At 63.3% G+C, this 23740-nt stretch overlaps 1 protein-coding gene across 1 annotated transcript in view; it reads right to left on the reverse strand.

Annotated features, from left to right (window-relative positions):
• Positions 1-643: 643 nt before the first annotated feature.
• Positions 644-23740, reverse strand: part of LOC137461593 (venom factor-like) — a gene marked incomplete at its 5' end in the record, with an annotated part of 28577 nt that continues 5480 nt past the window's right edge. Inside the window, 8 exons of the mRNA XM_068171279.1 lie at positions 644-744; positions 2304-2518; positions 5302-5441; positions 11273-11358; positions 13437-13548; positions 17755-17955; positions 19151-19222; positions 22218-22347. Coding sequence (XP_068027380.1) covers positions 732-744; positions 2304-2518; positions 5302-5441; positions 11273-11358; positions 13437-13548; positions 17755-17955; positions 19151-19222; positions 22218-22347 — 969 coding nt within the window. The remainder of the gene's footprint in view (positions 745-2303; positions 2519-5301; positions 5442-11272; positions 11359-13436; positions 13549-17754; positions 17956-19150; positions 19223-22217; positions 22348-23740) is intronic.

Here is a 23740-nt window from a genome sequence, read left to right on the forward strand (position 1 = left end):
CCTAGGACATTCCTTGGCCCTCCAGATGTGCCCAGAGCCCCCTCCAGATGTGCCCAGAGCCCCCTCCAGGACATCCCTTGAGCCCTCCAGATGCTCCAGATGTGCCCAGAGCACCTCCAGATGTTCCCAGAGCCTCTCCAGATGTGCCCAGAGCCCCCCTAGGACATCCCTTGAGCCCTCCAGATGTGCCCAGAGCCCCTCCAGATGTGCCCAGAGCCCCTCCAGGGAGCCCCTTGAGCCCTCCAGATGTGCCCAGAGCCCCTCCAGATGTTCCCAGAGTCCCCCCTAGGACATCCCTTGACCCTCCAGATGTGCCCAGAGCCCCTCCAGATGTTCCCAAAGCCCCTCCAGATGTGCCCAGAGCCCCTCCAGATGTGCCCAGAGCCCCTCCAGGGAGCCCCTTGAGCCCTCCAGATGTGCCCAGAGCCCCTCCAGATGTTCCCAGAGTCCCCCCAAGACATCCCTTGAGCCCTCCAGATGTTCCCAGAGCCCCTCCAGGACAATCCTTGAGCCTTCCAGATGTTCCCAGAGCCCTTCCAGGGCATCCCTTGAGCCCTCCAGATGCTCCCAGAGCCCCTCCAGGACATCCCTTGGCCCCTCCAGCAGCTCCAACCCCCCCCTTGGGGTCACCTCCTTGACCTCCCCCAGCCCCTCCCCCCCGGGGGGGGCACTCAACTGGTTCCTTTCTTCTCGGGGGTCCAGCTCCAGGATGGTCACTGTCTTCTCCAGCCTCATCCCCTCGGGCTGCAGAGGGCAAAGGGCAAAGGTCAGAGGCCCCCAGCCCCCCCCTGGGAGCTGCCCCCAGCCCCCCTGGGAGCTGTCTCCAACCCTCTGGAGGGAGAGAAGGAAAGGGGAGAAGGAGGGAGGGGAGGAGGAGGGAGGGGAGGAGGAGGGAGGGGGAGGAGGAGGGAGGGGAGAAGGAAGGAGGGGAGAAGGAAGGAGGGGAGAAGGAAGGAGGGGAGAAGGAAGGAGGGGAGAAGGAAGGAGGGGGAAGGAGGGAGGGGGAGAAGGAGGCAGGGGAGAAGGAAGGAGGGGGAAGGAGGGAGGGGAGAAGGAGGGAGGGGAGAAGGAGGGAGGGGAGAAGGAGGGAGGGGAGAAGGAGGGAGGGGAGAAGGAGGGAGGGGAGAAGGAGGGAGGGGGAGAAGGAGGGAGGAAGGGGAAGGGGGAGAAGGGAGATGCCTGCAGTCCCCTGGGAGCTGCCCCCAACCCTCTGGAGGGGGAGAAGGAAGGAGGGAAGGAAGGAGGGAAGGAAGGAGGGAAGGAGGGAGGGAAGGAGGGAGGGAAGGAGGGAGGGAAGGAGGGAGGGAAGGAGGGAGGGGAAGGAGGGAGGGAAGGAGGGAGGGAAGGAGGGAGGGAAGGAGGGAGGGAAGGAAAGAGGGAAGGAAAGAGGGAAGGAAAGAGGGAAGGAAAGAGGGAAGGAAAGAGGGAAGGAAAGAGGGAAGGAAAGAGGGAAGGAAAGAGGGAAGGAAAGAGGGAAGGAAGGGTCCCTTGGGAGCTGCTCCCAGCCCCCTGGGAGCTGACTCCAACCCCCCTTGAAGGAGGAGAAGGAGAGGGGAGAGGGAATGGGGGAGAGGGAATGGGGGAGAGGGAATGGGGGAGAAGGAAGAGGGGAGAAGGAAGGGGGGAGAAGGAAGGGGGGAGAGAAGGAAGGGGGGAGAAGGAAGGGGGGAGAAGGAAGGGGGGAGAAGGAAGGGGGGAGAAGGAAGGGGGGAGAAGGAAGAGGGGAGGGAAGGAAGGGGGAGGGAAGGAAGGGGGAGGGAAGGAAGGGGGAGGGAAGGAAGGGGGGAGGGAAGGAAGGGGGAGGGAAGGAAGGGGGAGGGAAGGAAGGGGGAGGGAAGGAAGGGGGGAGGGAAGGAAGGGGGAGGGAAGGAAGGGGGAGAGAAGGAAGGGGGAGAGAAGGAAGGGGGGAGAGAAGGAAGGGGGAGAGAAGGAAGGGGGAGAGAAGGAAGGGGGAGAGAAGGAAAGGAGAGAGAAGGAAGGGAGGGGAAGGAAGGGGGAGGAAGGAAGGGGGGAGAAGGAAGGGGGAGAGAAGGAAGGGGGGGAGAAGGAAGGGGGGGAGAAGGGGGGGAAGGAAGGGGGGGAGAAGGAAGGGGGGGAGAAGGAAGGGGGGAGAAGGAAGGGGGGGAGAAGGAAGGGGGGGAGAAGGAAGGGAGGGAAGGGGGAGGAAGGAAGGGGGGAGAAGGAAGGGGGGGGAGAAGGAAGGGGGAGAGAAGGAAGGGGGAGAGAAGGAAAGGAGAGAGAAGGAAGGGGGGAGAGAAGGAAGGGGGGAGAAGGAAAGGACCCAACCCAGGGCCTGGACTCACCACCACCTTGAGCTTCTTCCTGACCCCATCCACCAGGGACTTGAACTTGACAGCAGCTTTGACCTCCACCTCGTGGAGGCCGAGGTGGAGAGGGACCAGGGACGAAAGGCACAGCCCTGGAGGACTGGGCCCTGACCTTCAGCACCTGCTGGTGGCGCTGCCGGGAGGTGGAGGCGCTGCAGAGGGGCAGGGTTGTGCACCAGCTCCACACGGACCTGCAAGGGCCCCAGCAGGGGGTGGGGGTGGGCTCCAGGGGGCTCAGGACCCAACCTGGAGCACCTCAACCCCCTCCAGAATGGGCTCCAAGGGGGTCAGGACCCAACCTGGAGCACCTCAACCCCTCCAGAATGGGCTCCAAGGGGGTCAGGACCCAACCTGGAGCTCCTCAATCCCTCCAGAATGGGCTCCAAGGGGGTCAGGACCCAACCTGGTGCAGCTCAGCCCCTCCAGAATGGGCTCCAAGGGGGTCAGGACCCAACCTGGTGCAGCTCAGCCCCTCCAGAATGGGCTCCAAGGGGGTCAGGACCCAACCTGGAGCACCTCAACCCCTCCAGAATGGGCTCCAAGGGGGTCAGGACCCAACCCTGAGCACTTCAACCCCTCCAGAATGGGCTCCAAGGGGGTCAGGACCCAACCCTGAGCACCTCAGCCCCTCCAGATTGGGCTCCAAGGGGGGTCAGGAGCCAACCCTGAGCACCTCAACCCCTCCAGAATGGGCTCCAAGGAGCTCAGGACCCAACCTGGAGCTCCTCAACCCCCTCCAGAATGGGCTCCAAGTGGGTCAGGACCCAACCCTGAGCACCTCAACCCCTCCAGAATGGGCTCCAAGGAGCTCAGGACCCAACCTGGAGCTCCTCAACCCCTCCAGAATGGGCTCCAAGGAGCTCAGGACCCAACCTGGAGCACCTCAACCCCTCCAGAATGGGCTCCAAGGGGGTCAGGACCCAACCCTGAGCACCTCAGCCCCTCCAGAATGGGCTCCAAGGGGGTCAGGACCCAGCCTGGAGCACCTCAACCCCTCCAGAATGGGCTCCAAGGGGGTCAGGACCCAACCCTGAGCACCTCAACCCCCTCCAGAATGGGCTCCAAGGTGGTCAGGACCCAACCTGGAGCACCTCAGCCCCTCCAGAATGGGCTCCAAGGGGGTCAGGACCCAACCTGGAGCACCTCAGCCCCTCCAGAATGGGCTCCAAGGGGGTCAGGACCCAACCCTGAGCACCTCAACCCCTCCAGAATGGGCTCCAAGGGGGGTCAGAACCCAACCCTGAGCACCTCAACCCCTCCAGAATGGGCTCCAAGGGGGGTCAGAACCCAACCCTGAGCACCTCAACCCCTCCAGAATGGGCTCCAAGGGGGTCAGGACCCAACCTGGAGCAGCTCAGCCCCTCCAGAATGGGCTCCAGGGGTGGTCAGGACCCAACCCTGAGCACCTCAACCCCTCCAGAATGGGCTCCAAGGGGGTCAGGACCCAACCTGGAGCACCTCAGCCCCTCCAGAATGGGCTCCAGGGGGCTCAGGACCCAACCTGGAGCACCTCAGCCCCTCCAGAATGGGCTCCAGGGGGCTCAGGACCCAACCTGGAGCACCTCAGCCCCTCCAGAATGGGCTCCAGGGGGCTCAGGACCCAACCTGGAGCACCTCAACCCCTCCAGAATGGGCTCCAAGGGGGTCAGGACCCAACCCTGAGCACCTCAACCCCTCCAGAATGGGCTCCAGGGGGCTCAGGACCAAACCCTGAGCACCTCAACCCCTGCAGAATGGGCTCCAAGGGGGTCAGGACCCAGCCTGGAGCACCTCAGCCCCTCCAGAATAGGCTCCAAGGGGGTCAGGACCCAACCTGGAGCACCTCAACCCCTCCAGAATGGGCTCCAAGGGGGGTCAGGACCCAACCCTGAGCACCTTAACCCCTCCAGAATGGGCTCCAAGGGGGTCAGGACCCAACCCTGAGCACCTCAACCCCTCCAGAATGGGCTCCAAGGGGGGTCAGGACCCAACCCTGAGTACTCAACCCCTCCAGAATGGGCTCCAAGGGGGTCAGGACCCAACCCTGAGCACCTCAGCCCCTCCAGAATGGGCTCCAAGGGGGTCAGGACCCAACCTGGAGCTCCTCAACCCCTCCAGAATGGGCTCCAAGGGGGTCAGGACCCAACCCTGAGCACCTCAACCCCTCCAGAATGGGCTCCAAGGGGCTCAGGACCCAACCCTGAGCACCTCAACCCCTCCAGAATAGGCACCAAGGGGGTCAGGACCCAACCCTGAGCACCTCAACCCCTCCAGAATGGGCTCCAAGGGGCTCAGGACCCAACCTGGAGCACCTCAACCCCTGCAGAATGGGCTCCAAGGGGGTCAGGACCCAGCCTGGAGCACCTCAGCCCCTCCAGAATAGGCTCCAAGGGGGTCAGGACCCAACCTGGAGCACCTCAACCCCTCCAGAATGGGCTCCAAGGGGGTCAGGACCCAACCCTGAGCACCTTAACCCCTCCAGAATGGGCTCCAAGGGGGTCAGGACCCAACCCTGAGCACCTCAACCCCTCCAGAATGGGCTCCAAGGGGGTCAGGACCCAACCCTGAGTACTCAACCCCTCCAGAATGGGCTCCAAGGGGGTCAGGACCCAACCCTGAGCACCTCAGCCCCTCCAGAATGGGCTCCAAGGGGGTCAGGACCCAACCTGGAGCTCCTCAACCCCTCCAGAATGGGCTCCAAGGGGGTCAGGACCCAACCCTGAGCACCTCAACCCCTCCAGAATGGGCTCCAAGGGGCTCAGGACCCAACCCTGAGCACCTCAACCCCTCCAGAATAGGCACCAAGGGGGTCAGGACCCAACCCTGAGCACCTCAACCCCTCCAGAATGGGCTCCAAGGGGCTCAGGACCCAACCTGGAGCACCTCAACCCCTCCAGAATGGGCTCCAAGGGGGTCAGGACCCAACCCTGAGCACCTCAACCCCTCCAGAATGGGCTCCAAGGAGGTCAGGACCCAACTGAGGTCTTCTCCTCACCGTGATGTCCTCCTGGAGGTAGTTGTAGAGCAGGGCCCTGATCTCCACCTGCTCATTCCTCACCACGGAGTAGGGCAGCCTCAGGTCCAGGAAGAAGTCCTTCATGACGGTGATCTCGTAGGGGTCAGCCACACAGAGGCCTGCAGGGCAAGAGGGCCACCCAGGGGGGCAGGGTCAGGAGCCTGGGGGCAGGGGTGGCCACCCCAGGGGCGGCCTAAGGGGTTGGGAGATGTCTCAAGAGCTAAGGTGGAGGAGATGCCTCGAGGGCTAAGGTGGAGGAGATGCCTCAAGGGCTGAGGTGGAGGAGATGCCTCAAGGGCCAAGGTGGAGGAGATGCCTCAAGGGCTAAGGTGGAGGAGATGCCTCAAGGGCCAAGGTGGAGGAGATGCCTCAAGGGTCAAGGTGGAGGAGATGCCTCAAGGGCCAAGGTGGAGGAGATGCCTCAAGGGCCAAGGTGGAGGAGATGCCTCAAGGGCTAAGGTGGAGGAGATGCCTCAAGGGTCAAGGTGGAGGAGATGCCTCAAGGGCCAAGGTGGAGGAGATGCCTCAAGGGTTGAAAGATGCCTCAAGGGCTGAGGTGGAGGAGATGCCTCAAGGGTTGAGGTGGAGGAGATGCCTCAAGGGTCGAGGTGGAGGAGATGCTTCAAGGGTTGGGAGATGCCTCAAGGGCTGAGGTGGAGGAGATGCCTCAAGGGTTGAGGTGGAGGAGATGCCTCAAGGGTTGGGAGATGCCTCAAGGGCCAAGGTGGAGGAGATGCCTCAAGGGTTGGGAGATGCCTCAAGGTGAGGTGGAGGAGATGCCTCAAGGGCTGAGGTGGAGGAGATGCCTCAAGGGTCAAGGTGGAGGAGATGCCTCAAGGGTCAAGGTGGAGGAGATGCCTCAAGGGTTGGGAGATGCCTCAAGGTGAGGTGGAGGAGATGCCTCAAGGGTTGAGGTGGAGGAGATGCCTCAAGGGTTGGGAGATGCCTCAAGGGCCAAGGTGGAGGAGATGCCTCAAGGGTTGGGAGATGCCTCAAGGTGAGGTGGAGGAGATGCCTCAAGGGCTGAGGTGGAGGAGATGCCTCAAGGGTTGGGAGATGCCTCAAGGGTTAAGGTGGAGGAGATGCCTCAAGGGCTGAGGTGGAGGAGATGCCTCAAGGGCTAAGGTGGAGGAGATGCCTCAAGGGTTGGGAGATGCCTCAAGGGTTAAGGTGGAGGAGATGCCTCAAGGGTCGAGGTGGAGGAGATGCCTCAAGGGCTAAGGTGGAGGAGATGCCTCAAGGGCTAAGGTGGAGGAGATGCCTCAAGGGCCAAGGTGGAGGAGATGCCTCAAGGGCCAAGGTGGAGGAGATGCCTCAAGGGTTGAGGTGGAGGAGATGCCTCAAGGGCTAAGGTGGAGGAGATGCCTCAAGGGTTAGGAGATGCCTCAAGGGCCAAGGTGGAGGAGATGCCTCAAGGGCTAAGGTGGAGGAGATGCCTCAAGGGCCAAGGTGGAGGAGATGCCTCAAGGGCTAAGGTGGAGGAGATGCCTCAAGGGTTAGGAGATGCCTCAAGGGCCAAGGTGGAGGAGATGCCTCAAGGGCTAAGGTGGAGGAGATGCCTCAAGGGCCAAGGTGGAGGAGATGCCTCAAGGGTTGAGGTGGAGGAGATGCCTCAAGGGTTGGGAGATGCCTCAAGGGCTAAGGTGGAGGAGATGCCTCAAGGGCTAAGGTGGAGGAGATGCCTCAAGGGCTAAGGTGGAGGAGATGCCTCAAGGGCCAAGGTGGAGGAGATGCCTCGAGGGCCAAGGTGGAGGAGATGCCTCAAGGGCCGAGGTGGAGGAGATGCCTCAAGGGCCAAGGTGGAGGAGATGCCTCAAGGGCCGAGGTGGAGGAGATGCCTCAAGGGCCGAGGTGGAGGAGATGCCTCAAGGGTTGGGAGATGCCTCAAGGGTTGAGGTGGAGGAGATGCTTCAAGGGTTGGGAGATGCCTCAAGGGCTAAGGTGGAGGAGATGCCTCAAGGGTCAAGGTGGAGGAGATGCCTCAAGGGCCAAGGTGGAGGAGATGCCTCAAGGGTTGAGGTGGAGGAGATGCCTCAAGGGTTGGGAGATGCCTCAGGGGTTGAGGTGGAGGAGATGCCTCAGGGGTTGAGGTGGAGGAGATGCCTCAAGGGTTGAGGTGGAGGAGATGCCTCAAGGGTTGAGGTGGAGGAGATGCCTCAAGGGTTGGGAGATGCCTCAAGGGTTAAGGTGGAGGAGATGCCTCAAGGGTCAAGGTGGAGGAGATGCCTCAAGGGTTAAGGTGGAGGAGATGCCTCAAGGCTCAAGGTGGAGGAGATGCCTCAAGGGCTAAGGTGGAGGAGATGCCTCAAGGGTTGGGGTGGAGGAGATGCCTCAAGGGTTGGGAGATGCCTCAAGGGTTGGGAGATGCCTCAAGGGCTAAGGTGGAGGAGATGCCTCAAGGGCCAAGGTGGAGGAGATGCCTTAAGGGTTAGGAGATGCCTCAAGGGCCAAGGTGGAGGAGATGCCTCAAGGGCCAAGGTGGAGGAGATGCCTCAAGGGCCAAGGTGGAGGAGATGCCTCAAGGGTTGGGAGATGCCTCAAGGGTTGGGAGATGCCTCAAGGGTCAAGGTGGAGGAGATGCCTCAAGGGCTAAGGTGGAGGAGATGCCTCAAGGGTCAAGGTGGAGGAGATGCCTCAAGGGTTGGGAGATGCCTCAAGGGTTAAGGTGGAGGAGATGCCTCAAGGGTTGAGGTGGAGGAGATGCCTCAAGGGTTGAGGTGGAGGAGATGCCTCAAGGGTTGAGGTGGAGGAGATGCCTCAAGGGTCGAGGTGGAGGAGATGCCTCAAGGGTCGAGGTGGAGGAGATGCCTCAAGGGTTGGGAGATGCCTCAAGGGCTAAGGTGGAGGAGATGCCTCAAGGGTTAAGGTGGAGGAGATGCCTCAAGGGTTGAGGTGGAGGAGATGCCTCAAGGGCCAAGGTGGAGGAGATGCCTCAAGGGCCAAGGTGGAGGAGATGCCTCAAGGGTTGAGGTGGAGGAGATGCCTCAAGGGTCAAGGTGGAGGAGATGCCTCAAGGGCCAAGGTGGAGGAGATGCCTCAAGGGTTGAGAGATGCCTCAAGGGCTGAGGTGGAGGAGATGCCTCAAGGGTCAAGGTGGAGGAGATGCCTCAAGGGCCAAGGTGGAGGAGATGCCTCAAGGGTTGAGGTGGAGGAGATGCCTCAAGGGCCAAGGTGGAGGAGATGCCTCAAGGGCTAAGGTGGAGGAGATGCCTCAAGGGCCAAGGTGGAGGAGATGCCTCAAGGGTTGAAAGATGCCTCAAGGGCTGAGGTGGAGGAGATGCCTCAAGGGTTGAGGTGGAGGAGATGCCTCAAGGGTCGAGGTGGAGGAGATGCTTCAAGGGTTGGGAGATGCCTCAAGGGCTGAGGTGGAGGAGATGCCTCAAGGGTCAAGGTGGAGGAGATGCCTCAAGGGTCAAGGTGGAGGAGATGCCTCAAGGGTTGGGAGATGCCTCAAGGTGAGGTGGAGGAGATGCCTCAAGGGTTGAGGTGGAGGAGATGCCTCAAGGGTTGGGAGATGCCTCAAGGGCCAAGGTGGAGGAGATGCCTCAAGGGTTGGGAGATGCCTCAAGGTGAGGTGGAGGAGATGCCTCAAGGGCTGAGGTGGAGGAGATGCCTCAAGGGTTGGGAGATGCCTCAAGGGTTAAGGTGGAGGAGATGCCTCAAGGGCTGAGGTGGAGGAGATGCCTCAAGGGCTAAGGTGGAGGAGATGCCTCAAGGGTTGGGAGATGCCTCAAGGGTTAAGGTGGAGGAGATGCCTCAAGGGTCGAGGTGGAGGAGATGCCTCAAGGGCTAAGGTGGAGGAGATGCCTCAAGGGCTAAGGTGGAGGAGATGCCTCAAGGGCCAAGGTGGAGGAGATGCCTCAAGGGCCAAGGTGGAGGAGATGCCTCAAGGGTTGAGGTGGAGGAGATGCCTCAAGGGCTGAGGTGGAGGAGATGCCTCAAGGGCTAAGGTGGAGGAGATGCCTCAAGGGTTAGGAGATGCCTCAAGGGCCAAGGTGGAGGAGATGCCTCAAGGGCTAAGGTGGAGGAGATGCCTCAAGGGCCAAGGTGGAGGAGATGCCTCAAGGGTTGAGGTGGAGGAGATGCCTCAAGGGTTGGGAGATGCCTCAAGGGCTAAGGTGGAGGAGATGCCTCAAGGGCTAAGGTGGAGGAGATGCCTCAAGGGTCAAGGTGGAGGAGATGCCTCGAGGGCCAAGGTGGAGGAGATGCCTCGAGGGCCAAGGTGGAGGAGATGCCTCAAGGGCCGAGGTGGAGGAGATGCCTCAAGGGCCGAGGTGGAGGAGATGCCTCAAGGGTTGGGAGATGCCTCAAGGGTTGAGGTGGAGGAGATGCTTCAAGGGTTGGGAGATGCCTCAAGGGCTAAGGTGGAGGAGATGCCTCAAGGGTCAAGGTGGAGGAGATGCCTCAAGGGCCAAGGTGGAGGAGATGCCTCAAGGGTTGAGGTGGAGGAGATGCCTCAAGGGTTGGGAGATGCCTCAGGGGTTGAGGTGGAGGAGATGCCTCAGGGGTTGAGGTGGAGGAGATGCCTCAGGGGTTGAGGTGGAGGAGATGCCTCAAGGGTTGAGGTGGAGGAGATGCCTCAAGGGTTGAGGTGGAGGAGATGCCTCAAGGGTTGGGAGATGCCTCAAGGGTTAAGGTGGAGGAGATGCCTCAAGGGTCAAGGTGGAGGAGATGCCTCAAGGGTCAAGGTGGAGGAGATGCCTCAAGGGTTAAGGTGGAGGAGATGCCTCAAGGCTCAAGGTGGAGGAGATGCCTCAAGGGCTAAGGTGGAGGAGATGCCTCAAGGGTTGGGGTGGAGGAGATGCCTCAAGGGTTGGGAGATGCCTCAAGGGTTGGGAGATGCCTCAAGGGCTAAGGTGGAGGAGATGCCTCAAGGGCCAAGGTGGAGGAGATGCCTCAAGGGTTAGGAGATGCCTCAAGGGCCAAGGTGGAGGAGATGCCTCAAGGGCCAAGGTGGAGGAGATGCCTCAAGGGCCAAGGTGGAGGAGATGCCTCAAGGGTTGGGAGATGCCTCAAGGGTTGGGAGATGCCTCAAGGGTCAAGGTGGAGGAGATGCCTCAAGGGCTAAGGTGGAGGAGATGCCTCAAGGGTCAAGGTGGAGGAGATGCCTCAAGGGTTGGGAGATGCCTCAAGGGTTAAGGTGGAGGAGATGCCTCAAGGGTTGAGGTGGAGGAGATGCCTCAAGGGTTGAGGTGGAGGAGATGCCTCAAGGGTTGAGGTGGAGGAGATGCCTCAAGGGTCGAGGTGGAGGAGATGCCTCAAGGGTCGAGGTGGAGGAGATGCCTCAAGGGTTGGGAGATGCCTCAAGGGCTAAGGTGGAGGAGATGCCTCAAGGGTTGAGGTGGAGGAGATGCCTCAAGGGCCAAGGTGGAGGAGATGCCTCAAGGGCCAAGGTGGAGGAGATGCCTCAAGGGTTGAGGTGGAGGAGATGCCTCAAGGGTTGAGGTGGAGGAGATGCCTCAAGGGCTGGGAGATGCCTCAAGGGCTGAGGTGGAGGAGATGCCTCAATGGTTAAGGTGGAGGAGATGCCTCAAGGGTTAAGGTGGAGGAGATGTCTCAAGGGCTAAGGTGGAGGAGATGCCTCAAGGGTTGAGGTGGAGGAGATGCCTCAAGGGCTGGGAGATGCCTCAAGGGCTGAGGTGGAGGAGATGCCTCAAGGGTTAAGGTGGAGGAGATGTCTCAAGGGCTAAGGTGGAGGAGATGCCTCAAGGGTTGAGGTGGAGGAGATGCCTCAAGGGTTGGGAGATGCCTCAAGGGCTAAGGTGGAGGAGATGCCTCAAGGGCCAAGGTGGAGGAGATGCCTCAAGGGCTAAGGTGGAGGAGATGCCTCAAGGGTCGAGGTGGAGGAGATCCCTGAAGCCCCAAGGAGCCCTCAAGTCCCAGGGACCACCCCCAAGCTCTGGAGGAGTCCTTGGCCCTCCCAGGGCCCCTCCTGCTCCCCATCACCTACCCTTGGTTGGGGAGAGGCTGATGGCCTGGACCTCCCAGGTGGTGATGGAGTCCTTCAGGTAGATGGGCAGAGTCTTCTTGGAGATCCTGGAGGGAGGAGGGAGAAGGACCCCAGAGGTCCTCAGGACCAGAGGATGGTCCTCAGGACCACAGATGAGGTCCTCACACCAGACCAAGGAGCTGGAGGTGGCCTCAGCCTTGGACCAAGAGGCCATGGAGGAAGGAGGAGGAGGTCATAAGTGGTCCTCAGGCTGGACCTAGGGGCTGGAGATGGTCCTCAAGCTGGACTAAGGGGCTGGAGGTGGTCCTCAAGCTGGACTAAGGGGCTGGAGGTGGTCCTCAAGCTGGACTAAGGGGCTGGAGGTGGTCCTCAGGCTGGACCTAGGGGCTGGAGGTGGTCCTCAAGCTGGACTAAGGGGCTGGAGGTGGTCCTCAAGCTGGACTAAGGGGCTGGAGGTGGTCCTCAAGCTGGACTAAGGGGCTGGAGGTGGTCCTCAAGCTGGACTAAGGGGCTGGAGGTGGTCCTCAAGCTGGACTAAGGGGCTGGAGGTGGTCCTCAGGCTGGACCAAGGGGCTGGAGGTGGTCCTCAGGCTGGACCAAGGGGCTGGAGGTGGTCCTCAGGCTGGACCAAGGGGCTGGAGATGGTCCTCAAGCCAGACCTAGGGGCTGGAGGTGGTCCTCAAGCCAGACCAAGGGGCTGGAGGTGGTCCTCAAGCTGGACTAAGGGGATGGAGGTGGTCCTCAGGCTGGACCTAGGGGCTGAAGGTGGTCCTCAAGCTGGACCTAGGGGCTGGAGGTGGTCCTCAAGCCGGACCTAGGGGCTGGAGGTGGTCCTCAAGCCGGACCTAGGGGCTGGAGGTGGTCCTCAAGCCGGACCTAGGGGCTGGAGGTGGTCCTCAGATGGGACCAAGGGGCTGGAGGTGGTCCTCAGGCCGGACCTAGGGGCTGGAGGTGGTCCTCAGGCCAGACCTAGGGGCTGGAGGTGGTCCTCAGGCTGGACCTAGGGGCTGGAGGTGGTCCTCAGGTGGGACCTAGGGGCTGGAGGTGGTCCTCAAGCCGGACCTAGGGGCTGGAGGTGGTCCTCAGGCTGGACCTAGGGGCTGGAGGTGGTCCTCAAGCTGGACTAAGGGGCTGGAGGTGGTCCTCAAGCCAGACCTAGGGCTGGAGGTGGTCCTCAGATGGGACCAAGGGGCTGGAGGTGGTCCTCAGGTGGGACCAAGGGGCTGGAGGTGGTCCTCAGGTGGGACCTAGGGGCTGAAGGTGGTCCTCAGGTGGGACCAAGGGGCTGAAGGTGGTCCTCAAGCTGAACCTGGGGGTTGGAGGTGGCCCTCAAGCCAGACCTAGGGCTGGAGGTGGTCCTCAGGCTGGACCTAGGGGCTGGAGGTGGTCCTCAAGCTGGACCTAGGGGCTGGAGGTGGTCCTCAGATGGGACCAAGGGGCTGGAGGTGGTCCTCAAGCCGGACCTAGGGGCTGGAGGTGGTCCTCAGGTGGGACCAAGGGGCTGGAGGTGGTTCTTAGGCCGGACCTAGGGGCTGGAGGTGGTCCTCCAGCTGGACCTAGGGGCTGGAGGTGGTTCTTAGGTGGGACCTAGGAGCTGGAGGTGGTCCTCAGGCTGGACCTAGGGGCTGGAGGTGGTTCTTAGGCTGGATCTAGGGGCTGGAGGTGGTCCTCAGGCTGTACCTAGGGGCTGGAGGTGGTTCTTAGGCTGGATCTAGGGGCTGGAGGTGGTCCTCAGGCTGTACCTAGGGGCTGGAGGTGGTTCTTAGGCTGGACCTAGGGGCTGGAGGTGGTCCTCAAGCTGGACCTAGGGGCTGAAGGTGGTTCTTAGGTGGGACCTAGGGGCTGGAGGTGGTCCTTAGGCTGGACCTAGGGGCTGGAAGTGGTTCTTAGGCCAGACCTAGGGGCTGGAGGTGGTCCTTAGGTGGGACCTAGGTGCTGGAGGTGGTCCTCAGGCTGGACCTAGGGGCTGGAGGTGATCCTCCAGCTGGACCTAGGGGCTGGAGGTGGTTCTTAGGCTGGACCTAGGGGCTGGAGGTGGTCCTCAGGCCGGACCTAGGGGCTGGAGGTGGTCCTCAAGCTGGACCTAGGGGCTGGAGATGGTTCTTAGGCTGGACCTAGGGGCTGGAGGTGGTCCTCAGGCCGGACCTAGGGGCTGTAGGCTCACCCCAGCTCGTTGGGCTTCTCGCTGAGGGTCTCCACCTGCCAGAGCCAGCTCTCGGGGAAGAGGCTCCTGGAGGTGATGCCTTCGTCCTCCATGAAGACCTCATCCTCCTCGCCTGGGGACGGGGACAGGGACAGCCCCCTGGAGCGTGGCCTCAGCGCCCCAGCCCCTGGGGGGAGCCAGCAGCAGCCCAAGCTTCACCTAAGCTCAGCCCAAGCTCAGCCCAAGCTCAGCCCAAGCTCAACCCAAGCTTCACCCAAGCTCAACCCAAGCTTCACCCAAGCTCCACCCAAGCTCCACCCAAGCTCAACCCAAGCTCTGCCCAAGCTCTGCCCAAGCCTCACCCAAGCTCAATCCAAGCTCCGCCCAAGCTCAGCCCAAGCTCCGCCCAAGCTCCGCCCAAGCCTCGCCCAAGCTCCACCCAAGCTCAACCCAAGCTCAACCCAAGCTCAACCCAAGCTCAACCCAAGCTCAACCCCAGCTCAACCCAAGCTCAACCCAAGCCCAACCCAAGCTCAACCCAAGCTCAGCCCAAGTTTCACCCAAGCTCAGCCCAAGTTTCACCCAAGCCCAACCCAAGCTCAACCCAAGCTCCACCCAAGCTCAACCCAAGCCCAACCCAAGCTCAACCCAAGCTCAGCCCAAGTTTCACCCAAGCTCAGCCCAAGTTTCACCCAAGCCCAACCCAAGCTCAACCCAAGCTCCACCCAAGCTCAGCCCAAGCTACAGCTAAGCTCAACCCAAGCTCAACCCAAGCTTCAGTGAAGCTCAACCCAAGCTTCCTCCACCCAAGCTCAACCCAAGCTCAACCCAAGCTTCAGCCCAAGCTTTGCCTGTGCTCCATCCAAGCTTCCTCCACCCAAGCTCCACCTAAGCTCCACCCAGCCTCTGCCCAAGCTCACTCTGCCCAAGCTCTGCCTGTGCTCTGTCTGAGCCTCACTCAAGCTTCGCCCAAGCTCTGCCCAAGCTCCACCCAACCTCCACCCAAGCTCCCTCAGCCCAAGCCTCGCCCAAGCTCCACCCAAGGCTCACCCAAGCTGCACCCAAGCCTTGCCCAACCTCTGCCCAACCTCCACCCAAGCTTGCTCCACCCAAGCCTCACCCAAGCTCCACCCAAGCCCTGCCCAACCTCCTCCCAAGCTTGCTCCACGCAAGCCTCACCCAAGCTCCACCCAACCTCTGCCCAAGCTCGCTCCGCCCAAGCCTTGCCCAAGCTCCACCCAAGCTCCACCTAAGCTCTGCCCAACCTCCGCCCAAGCCTTGCCCAAGCTCCACCCAAGCCCTGCCCAACCTCTGCCCAACCTCTGCCCAAGCTCGCTCCACCCAAGCCTTGCCCAAGCTCCCCCCAAGCCCTGCCCAACCTCTGCCCAACCTCTGCCCAAGCTCGCTCCACCCAAGCCTTGCCCAAGCTCCACCCAAGCCCTGCCCAACCTCTGCCCAACCTCTGCCCAACCTCTGCCCAAGCTCGCTCCACCCAAGCCTTGCCCAAGCTCCACCCAAGCCCTGCCCAACCTCTGCCCAACCTCTGCCCAAGCTCGCTCCACCCAAGCCTTGCCCAAGCTCTCCCCAAGCTCAGCCCAAGCTCTGCCCAAGTTTTGCCTGTGCTCCATCCAAGCTTGCTCCACCTAAGCTCCACCCAACCTCTGCCCAAGCCTCACCCAAGCTCTGCCTGCCCTCTGCCCAAGCTTGCTCCACCCAAGCTCCACCCAAGCTCCACCCAAGCCCTGCCCAAGCTCTGCCCAACCTCCGCCCAAGCCTCCCCCAAGCTTCACCTAAGCTCAACCCAAGCTCTGCCCAAGCTCCACCCAAGCTCCGCCCAAGCTCTGCCTGCCCTCTGCCCAAGCTTGCTCTGCCCAAGCCTCACCCAAGCTCCACCCAAGCTCTGCCTAACCTTCGCCTGCGCTCCGCCCAAGTTTGCTGCACCCAAGCTCCACCTAAGCTCTGCCCAACTTCCGCCCAAGCTTGCTCCACCCAAGCCTCACCCATGCTCCACCCAAGCCTCACCCAAGCTCCACCCAAGCCTCACCCAAGCTCCACCAAACCTCTGCCCAACCTCCACCCAAGCTCGCTCTGCCCAAGCCTTGCCCAAGCTCCACCCAAGGCCTGCTCAAGCCTCACCCAAGCCCCGCCCAACCTCCACCCAAGCTTGCTCTGCCCAAGCCTCACCCAAGCTCTGCCCAACCTTTGCCTGCATTCTGCCCAAGCTTGCTCCACCCAAGCTCCACCTAAGCTCTGCCCAACCTCTGCCCAAGCCTTGCCCAAGCTCCACCCAAGCCCTGCCCAACCTCTGCCCAACCTCCGCCCAAGCCTCCCCCAAGCTTCACCTAAGCTCAACCCAAGCTCCACCCAAGCTCCACCCAATCTCAGCCCAAGCTCCACCCAAGCTCAACCCAAGCTCTGCCCAAGCTCAACCCAAGCTTCACCCAAGCTCAACCCAAGCTCCACCCAAGCTCCACCCAAGCTCCACCCAAGCTCCGCCTAAACTCCACCCAACCTCTGCCCAAGCTCGCTCAGCCCAAGCCTCACCCAAGCTCCACCCAAGCCTCACCCAAGCTCAGCCCAAGCCTCATCCAAGCTCCACCCAAGGCTCACCCAAGCTCCACACAAGCCTCACCCAAGCTCCACCTAAGCTCCACCCAACCTCTGCCCAAGCCTCACCCAAGCTCTGCCTGCCCTCTGCCCAAGCTTGCTCCACCCAAGCCTCATCCAAGCTCCACCCAAGCTCCACCCAAGCCCTGCCCAACCTCCGCCCAAGCTTGCTCCACCCAACCTCTGCCTAACCTTCACCTGTGCTCCGCCCAAGCTTGCTCCACCCAAGCTCCACCTAAGCTCTGCCCAACCTCTGCCCAAGCTCACTCCGCCCAAGCCTTGCCCACACTCCACCCAAGGCCTGCCTAAGCCTCACCCAACCTCCACCCAACCTCTGCCCAAGCCTTGCCCAAGCTCTACCCAAGGCCTGCCCAAGCCTCACCCAACCTCTGCCCAAGCCTTGCCCAAGCTCCACCCAAGGCCTGCCCAAGCCTCACCCAGCCTCTGCCCAACCTCTGCCCAAGCTCCACCCAAGGCCTGCCCAAGCCTCACCCAGCCTCTGCCCAACCTCGCTCCACCCAAGCCTTGCCCAAGCTCCACCCAAGGCCTGCCCAAGCCTCCCCCAACCTCTGCCCGACCTCTGCCCAAGCTCGCTCTGCCCAAGCCTCACCCAAGCTCCACCCAACCTCCTCCCAACCTTCGCCTGCGCTCTGCCCAAGCTTGCTCCACCCAAGCCTCACCCAAGCTCCACCCAAGCCCTGCCCAACCTCTGCCCATGCTCTGCCTAACCTTCACCTGCGCTCCGCCCAAGCTTGCTCCACCCAAGCTCCACCTAACCTCTGCCCAACCTCTGCCCAAGCTCGCTCCACCCAAGCCTTGCCCAAGCTCCACCCAAGGCCTGCCTAAGCCTCACCCAACCTCCACCCAACCTCTGCCCAAGCCTTGCCCAAGCTCTACCCAAGGCCTGCCTAAGCCTCACCCAACCTCTGCCCAAGCCTTGCCCAAGCTCGCTCCGCCCAAGCCTCGCCCAAGCTCTACCCAAGGCCTGCCCAAGCCTCACCCAACCTCTGCCCAAGCCTTGCCCAAGCTCTACCCAAGGCCTGCCCAAGCCTCACCCAACCTCTGCCCAACCTCTGCCCAACCTCTGCCCAAGCTCGCTCCGCCCAAGCCTTGCCCAAGCTCTACCCAAGGCCTGCCCAAGCCTCACCCAACCTCCACCCAACCTCTGTCCAAGCCTCGCCCAAGCTCCACCCAACCTCTGTCCAAGCCTCGCCCAAGCTCCACCCAAGGCCTGCCCAAGCCTCACCCAAGCTCTGCCCAAGCCTCGCCCAAGCTCCACCCAAGGCCTGCCCAAGCCTCACCCAAGCTCTGCCCAAGCCTCGCCCAAGCTCCACCCAAGGCCTGCCCAAGCCTCACCCAACCTCTGCCCAAGCTCCACCCAAGGCCTGCCCAAGCCTCACCCAGCCTCTGCCCAACCTTGCTCCACCCAAGCCTCACCCAAGCTCTACCCAAGGCCTGCCCAAGCCTCACCCAAGCTCTGCCCAAGCCTCGCCCAAGCTCCACCCAAGGCCTGCCCAAGCCTCACCCAACCTCTGCCTGACCTCTGCCCAAGCTCGCTCCGCCCAAGCCTCACCCAAGCTCCACCCAACCTCCTCCCAAGCTTTGCCTGCGCTCTGCCCAAGCTTGCTCCACCCAAGCCCCGCCCCAGTCCCACCCAAGCCCCGCCCAAGCTCCGCCCCGCCCCACCCCACCCCCGGGGGGCGGCGCCAGGCCCTCCCCCCTCGGGACTTGCTTCTGGCCAGCTGGAGGTGGAAGTCCCTCTGGCGCTGGTCGCGCAGGGCGCGGATGAAGGAGCAGCAGTCGAGGAAGGCTCTGACGCAGGCCTCCCCCTCCAGGATGTAGGAGCTGCGCTTGGCACAGCTGTGCCCCATGGGGTTCTCCTTCATCCCGTCCTCGCAGCACCGCCGCAGCTGCCGGTCCGGGTACTCCGCCGCTGCCCGCCGCACGGGGAGGGAGAGGGGGGCAGGGTCAGCGGGGGCAAAGGGGTGGGCAGCAGGGATGGCAAAGGGGTAAACAATGGGGGCAAAGGGGTGGGCAGCAGGGGTGGCAAAGGGGTGGGCAGCAGGGGCAAGGGGATGGGCAGCAGGGGTGGCAAAGGGGTGGGCAGCGGGGGCATGGGGGTGGTGGGTAGCAGGGGCATGGGGGTGGGTACCAGGGGAAGGAGGGTGGTGGGCAGCAGAGGCATCAGGGACAAGGGGGTGGTGGGCATCAGGGGCATGGGGGTGGTGGGCAGCAGGGGCATGGGGGTGGGTACCAGGTGGAATGAGGGTGGTGGGCAGCAGGGGGGTCATCAGGGGCATCAGGGTGGGCATCAGAGGCATGGGGATGGGCATCAGAGTGAGCATCAGGGGAATGAGGGTGGTGGGCAGCAGAGGCATCAGGGACAAGGGGGTGGTGGGCAGCAGGGGCATGGGGGTGGGCAGCAGGGGCGTGGAGGTGGGGACCAGGGATGGCAAAGGGATGGGCAGTGGGGGCATGGGGGTGGGTACCAGGTGGAATGAGGGTGGTGGGCATCAGGGGAATGGGGGTGGTGGGCAGCAGGGGCGTGGGGGTGGGCAGCAGGGGCGTGGGGGTGGGCAGCAGGGATGGCAAAGGGGGTGGGCAGCAGGGGCATGGGGGTGGGCATCAGGGTGGGCAGCGGGGGCATGGGGGTGGTGGGCATCAGGGGCATCAGGGTGGGCAGCAGGGGCATGGGGGTGGGCAGCAGGATGGGTACGAGGGGAATGAGGGTGGTGGGCATCAGGGGCATGGGGGTGGGTACCAGGGGCATAGGGGTGGTGGGCATCAGGGGAATGAGGGTGGGCAGCATGGTGGGGTGGGCAGTGGGGGCATGGGGCTGGGTACCAGGTGGAATGAGGGTGGTGGGCAGCAGGGGGGTCATCAGGGGCATCAGGGTGGTGGGCAGCAGGGTGGGCAGCAGGGGCATGGGGGTGGTGGGCATCAGGGGAATGAGGGTGGGCATCAGGGGCGTGGGGGTGGTGGGCAGCAGGGTGGGCATCAGGGGCATCAGGGTGGGCATCAGGGGAATGGGACCCTGTGATGCCACCCTGGCCATGGGGACCCTCTGGTACCACCCTGGCCGTGGGGACCCCCTGGTGCCAGCCTGGGCACCCCGCGGTGCCACCTACCTTTGGAGCTCTTGTGCTCGACGAGCAGCAGGGAGCGGCGCCGCCGCCTGGCGGCCTGGGGGCAGCGCAGCTCTGGGCACAGAGAGGGCAGAGGAGCTCAGGGCCACCCCCCCCCCCCCAGTGCCCCTCTGTGCCCTCCCGAGGCTCAGGGGCACCCAGGGGGCCTCAATCCCTTCCCCCCCCCAGGGAGTGCCACCTGCCCCAGATGGCACTGACCCTGCCCCCGTGGTGCCACCTACCCCATGGTGCCACCTGCCCCATTGGCACCATCTCCACCCCCATAGTGCCACCTGCCCCATGGAGCCACCTACTTTGTCCCCATAGTGTCACCATCTCCTCCCCCATGGTGCCACCTGCCCCACGGTGCCACGTCCCCCATGGTACCACCTCCCCCATTGTCACCTGCCCCACAGTGCCACCTGCCCCATTGTCACCTCCTCCACCCCCATGGTGCCATCACCCCCATGGTGCCACCTACCCCTTTGCCACCATCTCCACCCCCATGGTGCCACCTGCCCCATTGTCACCTGCCCCATGGTGCCACCTGCCCCATGGTGCCATCTGCCCCATTGGCACCATCTCCACCCCCATAGTGCCACCTGCCCCATGGTGCCACCTACTTTGTCTCCATGGTGTCACCATCCCCACCCCCACGGTGCCACCTGCCCCATTGTCACCTACTCCATTGTCACCTTCACCACCCCCCATGGTGCCTCCTCCCCCATGGTGCCACCTGTCCCATGGTGCCACCTACTTTGTCCCCATGGTGCCACCATCCCCACCCCCATGGTGCCACCTGCCCCTCTGTCACCTTCTCTACCCCCATGGTGCCACCTGCCCCATTGTCACCTCCCCCATGGTGCCACCTGCCCCACGGTGCCACCTGCCCCATTGTCACCTTTTCCACCCCCATGGTGCCACCTACTTTGTCCCCATGGTGTCACCGTCTCCTCCCCTATGGTGCCACCTGCCCCATTGTCACCTCCCCCATGGTGCCACCTGCCCCACAGTGCCATGTCCCCCACGGTGCCACCTCCCCCATTGTCACCTGCCCCACGGTGCCATCTGCCCCACTGGCACCATCTCCTCCCCCATGGTGCTACCTGCCCCATGGTGCCACCTACTTTGTCCCCATGGTGTCACCATCCCCCACCCCCATGTGCCACCTGCCCCTCTGTCACCTTCTCCACCCCCATGGTGCCACCTCCCCCACGGTGCCACCTGCCCCACGGTGCCACCTGCCCCATTGTCACCTACTCCATTGTCACCTTCACCACCCCCCATGGTGCCTCCTCCCCCATGGTGCCACCTGCCCCTCTGTCACCTTCTCTACCCCCATGGTGCCACCTGCCCCATTGTCACCTCCCCCATGGTGCCACCTGCCCCTTGGTGCCACCTACCCCTTTGCCACCATCTCCACCCCCATGGTGCCACCTGCCCCATTGTCACCTGCCCCATGGTGCCACCTGCCCCACGGTGCCATCTGCCCCATTGGCACCATCTCCACCCCCATAGTGCCACCACCCCCATGGTGCCACCTACTTTGTCCCCATGGTGTCACCATCTCCACCCCCATGGTGCCCCCTGCCCCACTGTCACCTTCTCCACCCCCATGGTGCCACCTCCCCCACGGTGCCACCTCCCCCATGGTGCCACCTGCCCCACGGTGCCACCTGCCCCACTGTCACCTCCTCCTCCCCCATGGTGCCACCTGCCCCATGGTGCCACCATCCCCACCCCCATGGTGCCACCTGCCCCATTGGCACCATCTCCTCCCCCATGGTGCCTCCTTCCCCACGGTGCCACCTGCCCCATGGTGCCACCTGCCCCATTGTCACCTACTCCATTGTCACCTTCACCACCCCCCATGGTGCCTCCTCCCCCATGGTGCCACCTGCCCCATGGTGCCACCTGCCCCTCTGTCACCTTCTCTATCCCCATGGTGCCACCTGCCCCATTGTCACCTCCCCCACGGTGCCACCTGCCCCACGGTGCCACCTGCCCCATTGTCACCTCCTCCACCCCCATGGTGCCATCACCCCCATGGTGCCACCTGCCCCTCTGTCACCTTCTCCACCCCCATGGTGCCACCTGCCCCACGGTGCCACCTGCCCCACTGTCACCTTCTCCACCCCCACGGTGCCACCTGCCCCATGGTGCCACCTGCCCCTCTGTCACCTTCTCCACCCCCATGGTGCCACCTGTCCCATGGTGCCACCTACTTTGGCCCCATGGTGTCATCATCCCCATCCCCATGGGGCCACTTACCCCTTTGTCACCATCACCTACCCCACGGTGCCACCTCCCCTTGTTGCCACCTGCCCCACGGTGCCACCTGCACCACTGTCACCTCCTCCTCCCCCATGGTGCCACCTGCCCCATGGTGCCACCTGCCCCTCTGTCACCTTCTCTACCCCCATGGTGCCACCTGCCCCACTGTCACCTTCTCCTACCCCATGGTGCCACCTACTTTGTCCCCATGGTGTCACCTCCTCCTCCCCCACGGTGCCACCTGCCCCACTGTCACCTTCTCCACCCCCATGGTGCCACCTGCCCCATGGTGCCACCTGCCCCACTGTCACCTTTGCCTCCCCCATGGTGCCACCTGCCCCACTGTCACCTTCTCCTACCCCATGGTGCCACCTGCCCCACGGTGCCACCTGCCCCACGGTGCCACCTCCCCCATTGTCACCTTCTCCACCCCCATGGTGCCACCTGCCCCACGGTGCCACTTGACCCCTGGTGCCACCTGCCCCAGGGTGCCACCTCCCCCATTGTCACCTTCTCCACCCCCATGGTGCCACCTACTTTGTCCCCATGGTGTCACCATCTCCACCCCCATGGTGCCACCTGCCCCATGGTGCCACCTACCCCTTTGCCACCATCTCCACCCCCATGGTGCCACCTCCCCTACGGTGCCACCTCCCCCACGCTGTCGCCATCTCCTTTCTGGTGCCGCCACCTCCTCCCTGCCCACGCTCTCCCCATCTCCCCCCACCCCCCCAGTCCCCCCCCCGGGGGTTGCCAGCCCTGGCAGCGCCCTGGCAGCGCCCAGGCCGTGCCCTACCTGCCCGCTGGGGGGTGCTGAGCTTGGTGCTGGTGGTCAGGCTGAGGCCGGCGTCGGCGAAGACCCCCAGGGCGTCGCGGCCGCTGCCCGAGCTGCAGCCCAGGTCCCCCTGCTCCACCGTGGCCCAAACCTGCCAGGGGCAGGGCACAGCCCTCAGGGCCGCTGCCACCACCCCCCCCTGGGCACCCACAGCTGGGGGGGGACAGGGGGCTGGGGGCCCTGAGGCACCTGAGACACTCTGATGGCACTCAGGGACCTGGGGACACTCTGGTGGCACTCAGGGACCTGGGGACACTCTGGTGGCACTCAGGGACCTGGGGACACTCTGGTGGCACTCAGGGACCTGGGGACACTCTGGTGGCACTCAGGGACCTGGGGACACTCTGGTGGCACTCAAGGGTCTGAGACACTTTGGTGTCCCTCAAGGGCTTGGGGACACTCTGGTGGCTCTCAGGGACTTGGGGACACTCTGGTGGCACTCAGGGACCTGGGGACACTCTGGTGGCACTCAAGGGTCTGAGACACTTTGGTGTCCCTCAAGGGCTTGGGGACACTCTGGTGGCATTCAGGGACCTGGGGACACTCTGGTGGCACTCAAGGATCTGAGACACTTTGGTGTCCCTCAAGGGCTTGGGGACACTCTGGTGGCTCTTAAGGACTTGGGGACACTCTGGTGGCACTCAGGGACCTGGGGACACTCTGGTGGCTGTCAGGGACTTGGGGACACTCTGGTGGCACTCAGGGACTTGGGGACACTCTGGTGGCTCTCAAGGACCTGGGGACACTCTGGTGGCTCTAAAGGACTTGGGGACACTCTGGTGGCACTCAGGGACCTGGGGACACTCTGGTGGCACTCAGGGACTTGGGGACACTCTGGTGGCACTCAGGGACCTGGGGACACTCTGGTGGCTCTAAAGGACTTGGGGACACTCTGGTGGCACTCAGGGACTTGGGGACACTCTGGTGGCTCTCAAGGACCTGGGGACACTCTGGTGGCACTCAAGGACTTGGGGACACTCTGGTGGCACTCAAGGGCTTGGGGACACTCTGGTGGCACTCAGGGACTTGGGGACACTCTGGTGGCACTCAGGGACCTGGGGACACTCTGGTGGCTCTTAAGGACTTGGGGACACTCTGGTGGCACTCAGGGACCTGGGGACACTCTGGTGGCACTCAGGGACTTGGGGACACTCTGGTGGCTCTCAGGGACTTGGGGACACTCTGGTGGCACTCAGGGACCTGGGGACACTCTGGTGGCACTCAGGGATCTAAGACACTCTGGTGGCACTCAAGGGTCTGAGACACTTTGGTGTCCCTCAAGGGCTTGGGGACACTCTGGTGGCATTCAGGGACTTGGGGACACTCTGGTGGCTCTTAAGGACTTGGGGACACTCTGGTGGCACTCAGGGACTTGGGGACACTCTGGTGGCTCTAAAGCACTTGGGGACACTCTGGTGGCTCTCAGGGACCTGGGGACACTCTGGTGGCACTCAAGAGCTTGGGGACACTCTGATGGCACCCAG

Source organism: Melanerpes formicivorus, unplaced genomic scaffold (assembly GCF_026170545.1).
Source record: "Melanerpes formicivorus ecotype bairdi unplaced genomic scaffold, bMelFor1.0.p_v2 SCAF_2622, whole genome shotgun sequence".
NCBI classification, from domain to species: domain Eukaryota; kingdom Metazoa; phylum Chordata; class Aves; order Piciformes; family Picidae; genus Melanerpes; species Melanerpes formicivorus.